The following is a 12,243-nucleotide window of genomic DNA, read 5'->3' as shown; positions in this document are numbered from 1 at the left end:
AACACACAAGTTCACAAATATATCGACGACGGCGGCGGCAACAATAATAGTATCAATACGGCTAAGAATTGCGATAGTAAGACGAGTAACGACATTGCGAACACAATGACCAACACCAAGAGTGCCAGAAGCAACAGCAGCAGTAGCATCGCTAACTCACAGAAATGTGGCAACAGCAGCAGCAACACCGGCAATATTAAGAATAGAAATCTATCCGCTGCTGCCGCTGCCGCTGCACTGATTAAGCAATCACTAACCTCACCGCAACACCATGGCGAAATCGATGCCCTGACGGCACTTCAAGTGGAGGAGGTGATGTACACACAGTCACAAGGAAATACCAGTTACCAGTTGGACTCCGAAACGAGGATTGCCTCCGGCGTGCAAGAGCCAACACTCCAGCAGCAACACACCGCCTTCGAGGATCGCACTAGCGCAGTCCTTCCACCATACAACCTATGCATGGGCAACAAGCCACAGCCACAACAGCAGCCACTACAGCAACCACAGCAATCACTACAACAGCAACAACCGCAACAACAGCAACAACAGCAACCGTTCGAGGCTGAGCAACAGGAACCGGAGCTGGGTCTGGAGCTGGAGCACAAGCAGCTGGAGCACTCCAGCTACGAGCAGTTCCTCAAGCTGTCCGCTCATGAGTATTCGGAACCAGAAAGAAGCTCCGCAGCTGCTCTAAATCTCAGCAGTATTGGCGAAAAGGAAGCGGCGGTGGGCGTGGGCGTGGGCGGTGGCGGTGGCGTCGAGTCCAAGGCGGAACTCCAGCTCGAAGATCCGCCGGAGTTTCGGATGCTTCGCGGCGTTGGTGCCCCGATCGAGGAGCCGGCGGAACCGCGATCTCGAACCCGACCCCCACCCACTGCCGATGGAATCAGTAACAAAGGCCGTGAGCCGTGAGCGCCATATAATACCACCAGCCTTTAAGCAAGGTTGAGGCTAATTTTAAGGGCTAGAAGTATAAGGAACGACACACCATCAGAACATTTCGTTTTCCACCCAAAAAAGAAAAAAAAACAATGGCAGGTGACAACGGAAGAGCCTCAAGAAAAAAAAAAAAAACAAAAAAAAAATTAATTGATTGGTGTTCAGTATCGAAATCAGATTTTTATTTGTGCAAAATAAAAAGTGTATCATATTTTATGTTACAATAATTATTTGAAAGACTCGAGCCACCGACTTTAGTTCAGCATAGAGTGCTTTCTGTAAAATTGTACTATACATACATAAAAAAAAATACATTTAAATGATCTCAAAGTTACTTAAAACATATTTTTTGTGTATAATTTTTTTTATGAAAACTTTACAAAATCCTAAAGCGAAAAAAAAAATAAATAAAAAGTGAAGATAGGAGAGTCGTCGTGCGCTGATTTTAAAAAGTAGGAATAAGAGTAGATATTGACTAATACGTTTGAAACAAAGAACGCCGCGAAAGAAACAGATACAATATAGTTTTCCGAATTACCATTAGATATGCATGCTTATGTGCAAGTAGGGTTAGGCCATTTTTTTTTTATAACAGCCTCCGCATAGGGCTGCAAATTGTATAGAAATAGTGTGTTAGTTCTATTTTATTCAAGCTTTCAAGCTTACTCTTCATTTAGCGCGAGTGCAGTGCAGCGGCGAGGAAGAGAGAGGGAAGGCAGGAGGGAAAGAGAAGGACAGACCGCAGGTGGTGCGACCGGTTGACGACCAGTGTTTGCGGCTGGCTGGAGTGGCAACTGATATGGAGCCAGATAAGGCACCTTCGAGGACTGCGAGAACAAAGTGTATTCAAATCTGCTGACCGAAATCCGAAGTCGAAATCCCGGCCAGAGGCGCGATGAGGCGGGAGAAGTATCGAGGAACGAGAGAGAGATAGAGAGATCTTGTGTGTTGCGCGATGGTTTTTGTCTATCCATTTGTCTTGCAGCGGCGAAATGGATATGTAAGTAATTGAATTAAGCATGTGTCGAATGATCCACCGTTAATTAAATTATTAATTACTGATTTAAATTCATTAGTATTAAAAGCGCCCATATGTTAGAAAGTAAATGAATGAGGAAAACTGGTGTGTAATTTAGCCATTTCTGCATCCACCGAAGACAAGCTCGAACACATAAAATGTCCAAATTGTAAGAAATTATACATAAAAAATATGCAGAAGAATTAACATAAAGATTTATTTTCCGATCTAAGTACGAGAAAAGATAACAAAATGTATTCTGAATGTAAAACAGCCTAATTAAAATTATCGTAATAATAATAATAATATAATTACGCATATATATTTACCAAATAATATAACATATTTATGCTCTAAAGTATATACGACTACAGCAAATACGCATTTTTTGTTCGTAGATAAGATAAGTTAATGTGAAAAGAATAATACGATTGCATACTAAAAAGTTCCACAACATTGACGGTTGAATTTTATTTCGAAAGCTAAGCAGACCAGCAACAACAATATTTTAAAGGTGTAGTCTTAAAAACATTATTATTAAAGATCACTAATGAATATGGTTGGCAAAATATAGGTGGAGAGTAAATATAATAAATTCAAATTTAAACGAAAGTCTTTGATTTCCAAATTGCGCAGCTGAGTTAGTTGAACTCTCCAGAATATCTTCAGTGATATATTTAATAACTAGTTGCTTTAGGGCCAATCAAAGCGTCGGTACTCGCACAAAAACATCCGATGAAACCTCTCCACACGGATGTGTCCAAGTTCGAAGAATTCCTGGAAACTAGCCGTAGAATCTTCGGTTCTAGTAGGGCAACATTGGACTACCTTTTTATATTTTGGCAATTGTTTAGTATCCATATTATAAAGATGGTATTAAAATAAATAAGTTTCGTCAGAAGTTCGTAATGCCTCGTGATGCGTCATCATATTGACATGAATCACCTTGTTTTCAAGAAAACTGGTTATAAATCCGGTACATAAATTAATACAATTTTTCCTAGATCCGAAACCATTGGACTTCTACAAGCATGATCAACTTAAAAGCTAAATAACATCAAGCTACTCAAAGGTCGATTGGAAAACATTTCAAACCGAAACGAACGTTTTATCAACAAGAAACGGTCACACTAGAAAGTATTTTTCTCCGAAAACAACTCCGAAAATTGTACATTGTATAAAATCTTAAATATTGAAAAACCGCCACCAAGCGATCAGCGAAGATGGTTAAGGAAAATTGGCTTGTCACACCTAGAAGCTCCAAGAAATCATGAAAAAGCGCTTCCCCTTCGAAAAAACATTTTTTAAATTATATCCCAGGAATTTAGATTGCTAAAGTAAACACGAACCTTTTAGCACCCCCCGCAAGAACAGTAAAAGGTACTTTAACCGACTGACAATAACATCGTTAATTATGATAAAAAGTAATATATTCTGTTATATTTGAATAAAGAGTGCTGTAATTATCAAAACATATAATCATTTTTTAAATGTCTACAACAAACCAAAAATTGGATTTGTTAATTGCATAGCTTTTTTTTGTTTAATTTAATAATGTTTGTCGTTTTGTTTTGCTTCGTTTTGTTTTGGTAACTTTTGGCGCACATGCAATTTAATAGATTATTTTTTCTTATTTTATTGGTATTCCTTTAATGCTGATACAATTGTTTTTAAAGTTGTTTTGATGGTTTTCTCAACGGGTACCCCAGTCCTACAAATAGGGATAGCCCATGTTGCGTCCGCCTGCCGCCGCCACTGTTGCCGCGCCGGGTGGATAATTCTGTGCATACTGTGGGGGAATTCCCATCGCTGGGCCGGCGGTGATCATCAGCTGCGGCTCCATCTGGATAATATTTTTGTGTTCGGTCGAATCGTCCTCCTTCTCGCGCTGGGCCTCGTTCAGCTCCAGTTTGTCCACCTTTGTGGTGTACTCCCGCAGGACCTAGAAAATAGATTGCACATCAATGGTGGTTCTACTAAGAGGTTTCGCATTTTCATTACCTGGATCAAGTAGGGCATGGCGAAGTCCACGATTTTGTGTTTCCAGGCCAACTCCAAGATGACGTCAGGGCGCAGCAAGTCGTAGCACTGGCAAAGATTAGGAATTGATTAGCACAAGAACGTTTAGTATTAATTAGCACATATTATTCCATGTTGAATGGATTCCGAGGGACCCACCTGATATAGACAGGCCGCAAAGCAATCGTAAGCGTCACGTTCTAGGAACCAGCCCAACAACTCCTCGGCAATGTCCTGCTTGCAAGACTCGGCGGCATACTCCATGGCATCCTTGTAGAGCTTGTCCTTTTTGCAGAGCTCCACGCTCTGTTTCCAGCGGTTGTTTCCTGCAACAATTCAAATATTCGCATTTAAGTTTGACTTCTATGCCATTTTATGTCCATTTGTGCCCTCACCCTTGTACAAGTAGGCGGCAATCCTACGGAATTCGGTAAGTTCGTGCTTCTCCAGCTTCTGGGCCAACGCAATGTTGTCAAAGTTGTCGAATCCGTCGATCGAATTGCGCAGTCCCTGGTAGTCCTCCTCGTCGATGAGCAGTCCGTTGAGGGCTTCGTTGATAGCCTTGTTGTTGAGAGATTGGACCGAGCGCAGATAGGGCTTGACGAGGGGCAAGTAGCCGGTTTTCGAGAAGTAGCTAACTGCCCGGGTGTGGTCCATTCTGGGGGCCAGCACCAGGAGCATGTCGTTCAGCAGCAGCGGCTTGAAGTCCAGGTAGAACTCGATGGCCTTGTAGTACAGCTCGATGTTGGCCACCTTGGTGATGATGTCCTTGAAGTGCCCCTCGCGCCACGCCTCCGTGGGATGGGCCATCATGGCCAGCACAGCGTTGTCGTACTCCTCGTACTTGTCGTACAGGAACACCAGCTCCGACCACAGGTGGGCCGATTCGGCGGCACGCAGTACCTTTGGAATGTTGACGCGAGACCAGAACAGCTCCAGGTGTTCCCGCATCTTGGAAGGTTTGAATTTCGAATACAGTATAGCCAGCTCCGTGAACATGCCCATGTGCGCCCGCTCCAGGCCCAGAGCCGACTCGAGCAACGCGATCAGCTCATCGAAGTAGCCCCGGTTCTGGTAGTAGTTAATCAGATCCTCCAGCTCATCGGCATGCACCACAATGTGCAGGCCGCACATCTGCGCCAGCCTGAACTCCTCGGCGTCCACGCAGGCGAAGCACACCTCCTTCCAGGTGCGCGTCGAGTTGGCCTTCCGCGCCGAGTCCACGGCGCCCTGGAACTCCTTCAGGTAGACCAGCGTGATGGCCAGGCGAGCAAAGTTGCTGACGTTGTTGTACAGCAGCTTGGCCGCATCGTACATGCCGTCGCTGAAGCATCGGTTGCCGATCTTCTGGATGTCGGCGTGGTTGGGTCCCGAAATGAACTCCTCCAGATCGGCCAGACGACCGGTGCGCGCGTAGGCATAGATCAGTTCGCTCTCGATGTACGATTCGCGGGCCTTCTTCCTGGCCATCTGCAGATAGCGAACGAGGTCATCCCAGGACTCCACCTTGCTGGCCACATCCACCACGTCCACATAGGCACTCGGATCGTCGGCCTTGATGTACGAATCGATGGCCTCCTTGACCAGACCCTGCTGCAGCTGGGCCTTGGCCAACTGCGACCACACGGCCGGCTCGTTGCAACGCTCGGCGAACTCGTTGGCCCGCTCCAGGTTGTTCACCTGGTCGATGAGCACCTGGATGGCCGAGGTGTTCACATCGAACTTCTTGAAGATGGCGAAGGCCTCCTCGTACAACTGGTTGCTGATCGCAATGTTGGCAATGTCCGGGGCATCGTAGTTGTCCAGCCTATTGATGTAGTCCATGACACGGGTGCGATCAGCCTTGATGGCCGTGAGAATCAGCAGGTTCTGCAGATTGCGGTGATCGCTGAAGACAGACGAGTCCAGGATGATCTTCTCGAGCAGTTCGATCAGCTCGTTGGGCAGGTCGGCCGTCATGAAAGCCTTCACCGTGACCGAGATGTCGTCGGGATCCTGGGTCTCGGACAGAGCCGTCTGCACCACCTGGTCGATCAACTGGCGCTTGTAGGGATTGCTCTCGGATAGCACCTCGGCCCAGAGTTCCGCATCGCGGCGACCCACCAGGTAGCGTGCCTCGCTCTTGAACAGCGAGTTCTCGTTGCACACGGCGATGAGCTCGCGATCGCAGAGGCCACGCTCGTAGGCAACGCACGCCAAGTGCGGATCCCGCTTCTCGCAGTAGCGACCGACCACACGGCTATCGTAGTACTGATTCTCCTTCAGATATCTCTCGGGATTGTTGTTCGAGTCGATGTAGATCTTGGCCAGCGCATTGTGGGTGGCCGGCTCGACGCAGCCCTCGTGCACACGCGACTCCAGCCAGGGCAGCAGGAGCTTCAGCCGGTTGCGCTTTTCAACCTCCTCGACCAGCTCGTCGGTCGAGAACTGTCCCTTGACGACGAGAATCAGATTTTTGATTATATCCTCGCTGCAGTCCACGTCGAGCAGGCCGCCCACCACGACGGGCAGGCGGGAAGGATTCACCTTCTGCACATAGATCTCGATGTACTTCTGCAGATTGTTGCGGTACAGGTAGAGCACCAGGTCGTGCACGAAATCGAAACGATCGCAAACAATGATCAACGGCAGCTGATCCGTCAGCTTGGCCTCCTTCAGGAAGTTCTTCACGCGCTCGGGATTGTAGCAGTTGGACTCGCGGCAAATGCGCTCCACCTCCTTGATCTGGTTGGTCTTGCAGGCCGCCTGGATGTACTTGAAGTGCACCTCGGGGTCCTGCGAGAAGTTGACGATGCTGCTCAGGAAGTAGAAGAGCCCGTCGTAGCTCTTGAAGCCCTCGAACAGGTCGATCAGCGCCTTGTTGGTCAGCTGCTCGTGGTACTTGGTGGCGATTTGCACACAGATCTGCAGGTTCTGGCGCAGATTCGCCGTGAGCATGGCCTTCAGGCACTCCAGCGAGTCCTCCACGGACAGGGTGCCGAAGAAGCTGACCAGCCACTCGGCATTCAGCATGTGTGTGTGGACCACGGCCCGCTTAATATCGTACAGATCGGTGTAGTGCTCCAGGGCGCGCTGCAGCAGGCCCGCCTTCTCGCACAGCTGGGCAATGTGCGCCCGGTCGTAGTGGGTGAACATGGCGTTGCCCAGGATGGCATCGGCGACCTGGGGAGCCGACATCAGATTCATTTCCAGCAGGCGCGTCTGCAGGGCCCCCTCGGCGGGTCGGTTGTGCTTGAGGGCGTCCAGCAGGAAGGCCGTGCACTGCTGCACCATGGAGTGCTCCATGAAGATGTCCACAATCTGGTTGATGTCCGCCAGCGGCTCCTCCTCGGCCACCAGCATGGAGGCAAAGCCGGCTCCCTGCTCCGGGTTGCTGCGCATCACGGAGCGCAGCAGGAACACGTAGTCGGGCGTGTAGTTGACCTTCTTGGCGTACAGCACAATCTTCTGGAACTGCCCGGTCTCGGCGAAGCATTGGATCACCTTGTTGGGCACGTTGGCGCGCAAGTAAATCGAGAGGGCCAGCGTGAGATCGGAGGCCTTGACCAGATCGCCCAGCTCCTCGCTGCACTCCAGCTTCTCCTCCTTCAGCCACTTCTCGCACAGCTGCTTCTTGCCCTGCAGCAGGACGGGGCGGCACAGCTCCAGAGATTCGAACTTGTTCAGCTTGCCCTGGTCCAGCAGGATGCCAAAGTACTGTAGCAGTGGCGGGGTCGTGGAACCCGCGGGCGTCTGCACTTGCTGGAACCGCTGGATCGTCTGCGGTGTCCGGAGAATGGCCTTGGGGGCCAGGGCAGCCACCTTGGCCGCCTCGGCGTACTGGCCAGCCGTGAAGAGCTTGTTGAACTTGCGCACAAACAAATCCTCGGCACCGGCCAGATTGTTGCGCACAGCCATTCGCAGGGCCAGCTCGGGGTTCTGCAAGACGGTGTTGATGTACGGAATGATCTGCTCCTCGTCGACGGTCACCGAGAGCACCTGCCCCTTGCGATTGACGCCGATGATGCCGCCGCTGGCCTCGTGCGGTGCGGTAACAAAGATCGTATCGGCCGATATACGATTCATGTATATGCACGTGGCCGTCTCCATGTCGTAGAGATGAATGTACCCATATTTGGTTATCAAATAGATGGTGTCGTACTTGGCAGAGACTTGCATGGCGACGGGGAAATCGTTTTGCGCTTCCGGCGGAAAGAAGACGTCCACCGCCTTCTTGGCGAAGGGCTGATTACCCGTCGGCGGGGCACCGACTTCGATGATATGAAGCTTGCCGCCAGTGGCCGTACGCACTGCGAAGCAGAACAGGGTCGTTGGCTCCTTGTTGGCGTCGATCTTGAACGTGGCAAAGCTGGCCGCGTGCCCCTCGATGGCCTGGGACACCTTGCGCTCCACCGAGTACAGCTGCATGGCACCGGCCACGCGACTCGGCAGGGCCGAGATCCCGACCAGCAGGAGCCACTGCTGGGAGGCGTTGCAGCGGTAGTTGATGATCTGGCAGCCGTTGAGCGAGGAGTGCCGGTCGAACATCTTCTGCGGCATCGAGTCGCCCTCCATGGACCAGTGGTACACGCTCGTTTCTGTGACCAGCGCCAGCGTATTGAGGGATATCCACTTCCAGAACACCACATCCTCGGTCATGGTATGCGCCTTCATTTTCGACTTCATTTCGATGTTGAAAATCTGCAACGTCTTTTGCGCTAAACGAGAAACAAGCAATTTATACGTGTTCGATAGCTGTGCACCAGCCGATCAAAAATCAGACGTCTTTATAAGTATTCCGCGGAAACCTTTGGGATAGCTATATTAGTTCGACTATAGAAAGCCCTAGGACGTGGGAAAACAACGAATTTGCAAAATATTTTTAAGTTCCCATTTGATTCTTAGGAAAATGCCATATTTCAGGCGGCTTTATAACTATTCTTCTATATCCTTTTGGATAACCATATTAGATTCTCTAAGGAAAACAATATATACATATTAAATATTTAAGAGATCCCTTATAACTATTAAAGAAGTATCAAAACCAGGCGGCATTATAACTATTCTTTGGGATAACCATATAAGTTTAACTAACGAAAGGCGTATTACGTTGGAAACAAAACATTTTTAAAATATTTTTCAGATCATGATCCTAACATTCCAAGGTTAGAAAAGTTATATTTTGCTCAATCCCAGAGACACGTAAGCGGAACCTCTTCCGAACCCATCTCCATACCCTAGTCTGATCCGTTTCCGGGCATTGATCGGCTGGACCGTCATGTTGAGTTACCTTTGAGCGCAATGACCTTGCTAGCTGGATTCATGATAGCCGAGTCCGCTGAGATCGGACGCCGCGTGGGATTGGTGGCGTCGTTCATGTCAATGATGACCACCTGGGCGGTATCGTTGACCTTCTCTCGCACGCAGATAAACTTATCCGATTCCATCGTGAGCGTGCTGAATGAGAATGAATTGGCGTTGATCCCGACATTTGTGAGCTGTGGAAAAGGATAAAATAAACAGAAGATATAGTATTTATAACTGGTTGAACAAGAATATTTGTCAGAAAGCCAGAACTAGTAGTACTATATGATGTCTAAAAATGCAATAGTCTTTGATAGAGGGTATCTTATAGTCGAATAGCATGTCGAACAAAAATATTAGCTCAGAAAGCTAGAACTAGAACTAATACATTATAACCGTAAAGCTAATACTGTTTGATAGGGGGTATCTGATAGTCTGATAAGTAGGAGAACTAAAATATTTGGTCAAAATGTTAGAACTAGAACTAATACATCATCTCTCTAAGTTTAAAAGATTTTGGTAGAGGGTATCTTTTAGTCAGTATCTTATAGTCTAGTCGAACAAAAATATTTGGTCATTGTAAACCATTGTAACCATAAATCAAATACTCTTCGATAGGGGGTATCTGATAGCCTGATAAGTTAACATCTAAATGTTAGAACTAGAACTAAGCCTAAAAGATTTTGGTAGAGGGTATCTCATAGTGCGATATCTTATAAAAGGCCTCTTTCTGGTCTACTCTTTGAGTTAAGGGCTAAGAGAAAACGTGGAAACACAGGAAAAGTGGGAAAACTTGGCGAACCGTGGAAGAGGGAAATCGCTGCACAAGTGCTTGGCACAGTACAACCCGTTCCGATCAGGTTAACGCAGCGAATTGGAGGGCCGAGGGCCGTAACTCCCGGATGGGGATGTCGAGGCCCCGGCGTACCAGATATTACTCACCTGTAAATGCTCCTGAAAGCGGATGGGCAGTGGTTGCGTCATCGTGACTACCGCGAAGTCTAGTTATTGACAGACCTTTACAATGTAAATTATCTCTGCAAAAACAATGCTGGTTGGTGTTTCCCTTTATTATTACTTGATTGCACACTATTTGAACGTTTTCTTTTGATTCGTTTCGAGTTTATTTGTGTTTCGATTTAGTCGTTCTCCTTGTTCAAGAATGGGCTTCCATTGGAACTCTTAGCTGCGCGGAAAACAATAGATTTGGGTGAAAGACAGAAAAACTGGTATTAATGGACAGCTCTGGTGCAGCGAGAATGAGGAAAAATCCAATTGTGGGCGTTATTTTATTGTTGATAGAAAGTGACAGCGTCACCGGATGAAAAAATGTCAGATAAAACTCGTATGTACATAAGCATGGATGTAAACGCCCTCGAAAAAGGCATAGATGAAAAGAAAACACCGCTGATGCAGGCAAGTATGTACATATGTGCGGTTGTTGTTGCTACTAAGAAAGTGTATGAAAACAAACGAATTTTCGTCGATTAATCCTTTGTATCGGTATTTTTTGCGACGGAAAAATTACCAGCACTTTATTTCACTTGGGGTGAGAGCGAGAGAGCGCTAGAGAGAGCGGGGAGAGCCAGAGCGGGAGAGTTCGGAAAGAAAAGAGGCAGCATTATCATCAAAAATCGCTGCTCACCACAGAAAAGTCAGCCATGTTGAGTTGCGCTTTGAACAATTAGTCACTGACTAATACATGTACACGACTTTGCTCTCGTTTCTACCACAGGCTATATGGCCGAAAATCGAAAATCGAATTTAAATGTCACTCTCGGTGCCTGATAACAATGGGACAATGCCAGGAAATTGCCGAAAATCGCTGTATATACATCCAATTAAGTAGCGGTACTTTCCACTTTGGGGGGAGTACACACACACGCACACACCGTCACACACACACATGCAGTGCCGCAATATGCCACATAAACAAGAACATAATTAGATAAACGGTAAATTAATCGGATATTTTTACATCAAATAAACAAGCTGTGTATGTACATATTGCAAGTGCAACACACACACACGCAAACTTTTTCGATTTTCTCGAATTTTTTCGAAACCCGTATGTTTTGCTGCAATTTGGAGAGATTTGGGTGCATACTCGAAAAAAATACGTCGATTTGTTGCTTGATGACGGGCACACACACAGAAGACACACTGAATTCTTATCAAGCTCTAACAAATGTAGTTTATTTTGTTTGACTAAATACTGACTGAAAGACAGGGTAGAGGTGTGAAAGTTATACAATTAATGCCGATATATCCGAGCAATATGCCGTTGGGTGCAGGGAAAAAACATCGATACACCATCGACGGCTCAAATCGATGGTTGCCTCGGTCAGAACATCCGGTTATCACTTTCGTAATTTTAAAACTTTACAAATTTAAACTTAAACAAAAAAGGAACTCTAATTTTACAAACTTACATGCGTTTTAAAATATTTGTTTTTTAAGTTTTTTTCAGAAATGTGCATAGGTGTATTTAACAGAATAATGAAGAAAGAAACTTGTTAATTCATTAGGGGGTTTTTTACAATTTATTAAGTAATTTCTTATTATTTTAAAATTTTACAAATTTAAATTAAGAGTCGCTAAAAAAAGGAACCAACATTTTACAAAATTACATGCGTAATTGTGTTTATATTTTGTACAATGTGCATAGGTACATATATTTAATGGTATGGTATTAATTGTTAATTCATTAGGTTTGTTTTTTGTTAATTTCTTAAGTAATAGTACAACTACGGAAAAACAAAATTATTTTCTCACCGTACCCAAATTGTTTCTGCTTCTAAAATAGTTATCGATAGGTCAAAAGTCATGGGTAACAGGTGTTAACAGGTGCTCACCTGTGTACCTGAAATAATTTTGGAAAACCACCAGCAAAAGATCCAGTGGGAAAGAAACATCTCAGTATATTTTGAACTCAATGGGAAATTAAAATATTTTTTAATCATTTTTAAGGCGAGTTATTG

The 12,243-nt window shown here is 46.2% G+C and overlaps 2 protein-coding genes across 4 annotated transcripts; one reads left to right on the top strand and one right to left on the bottom strand.

The window, feature by feature from the left end:
• The first annotated feature begins 105 nt into the window (after positions 1 to 105).
• LOC108025570 (putative uncharacterized protein DDB_G0294196) lies at positions 106 to 915 on the top strand. The gene has a single exon (XM_017096099.2). The coding sequence runs from the start codon at positions 106 to 108 to the stop codon at positions 913 to 915; it is 810 nt and encodes a 269-aa protein (XP_016951588.2).
• A 2,457-nt stretch (positions 916 to 3,372) lies between these two features.
• Positions 3,373 to 11,517, bottom strand: LOC108025701 (clathrin heavy chain). 3 transcript variants are annotated; one of them, XM_017096237.3, is made up of 7 exons: positions 11,370 to 11,517; positions 10,205 to 10,448; positions 9,249 to 9,456; positions 4,375 to 8,676; positions 4,139 to 4,305; positions 3,962 to 4,048; positions 3,373 to 3,902 (listed from the first exon to the last, which is right to left on the bottom strand). In XM_017096237.3, exons 2-7 carry the CDS (start codon positions 10,244 to 10,246, stop codon positions 3,672 to 3,674), a joined length of 5,037 nt encoding a protein of 1,678 aa, XP_016951726.1. In that variant the 5' UTR covers positions 10,247 to 10,448; positions 11,370 to 11,517; the 3' UTR covers positions 3,373 to 3,671. The 3 variants fall into 3 exon arrangements, with proteins under 3 accessions (XP_016951726.1, XP_016951727.1, XP_043949074.1); XM_017096238.3 differs by having other exon boundaries at positions 10,205 to 10,313; XM_044093139.2 differs by having other exon boundaries at positions 10,205 to 10,299; positions 11,370 to 11,490.
• Between the last annotated feature and the right edge of the window lie 726 nt (positions 11,518 to 12,243).

The sequence above is a fragment of the Drosophila biarmipes genome, chromosome X, assembly GCF_025231255.1.
Source record: "Drosophila biarmipes strain raj3 chromosome X, RU_DBia_V1.1, whole genome shotgun sequence".
In the NCBI taxonomy this organism is placed as follows: domain Eukaryota; kingdom Metazoa; phylum Arthropoda; class Insecta; order Diptera; family Drosophilidae; genus Drosophila; species Drosophila biarmipes.
The sequence above is the reverse complement of the archived record's forward strand: the minus strand, read 5'-3'. Positions and strand labels throughout refer to the sequence as shown.

Coding starts and splice junctions, on each gene's coding strand:
- LOC108025570 (XM_017096099.2), top strand. CDS start 106: ATGACCAACACCAAGAGTGCCAGAAGCAACAGCAGCAGTAGCATCGCT.
- LOC108025701 (XM_017096237.3), bottom strand. CDS start 10,246: ATGACGCAACCACTGCCCATCCGCTTTCAGGAGCATTTACAG. Junction 9,457..10,204: donor GCTTTCAGGAGCATTTACAG/GTGAGTAATATC, acceptor CCTTTTCCACAG/CTCACAAATGTCGGGATCAA. Junction 4,049..4,138: donor TTGCGGCCTGTCTATATCAG/GTGGGTCCCTCG, acceptor AATCTTTGCCAG/TGCTACGACTTGCTGCGCCC.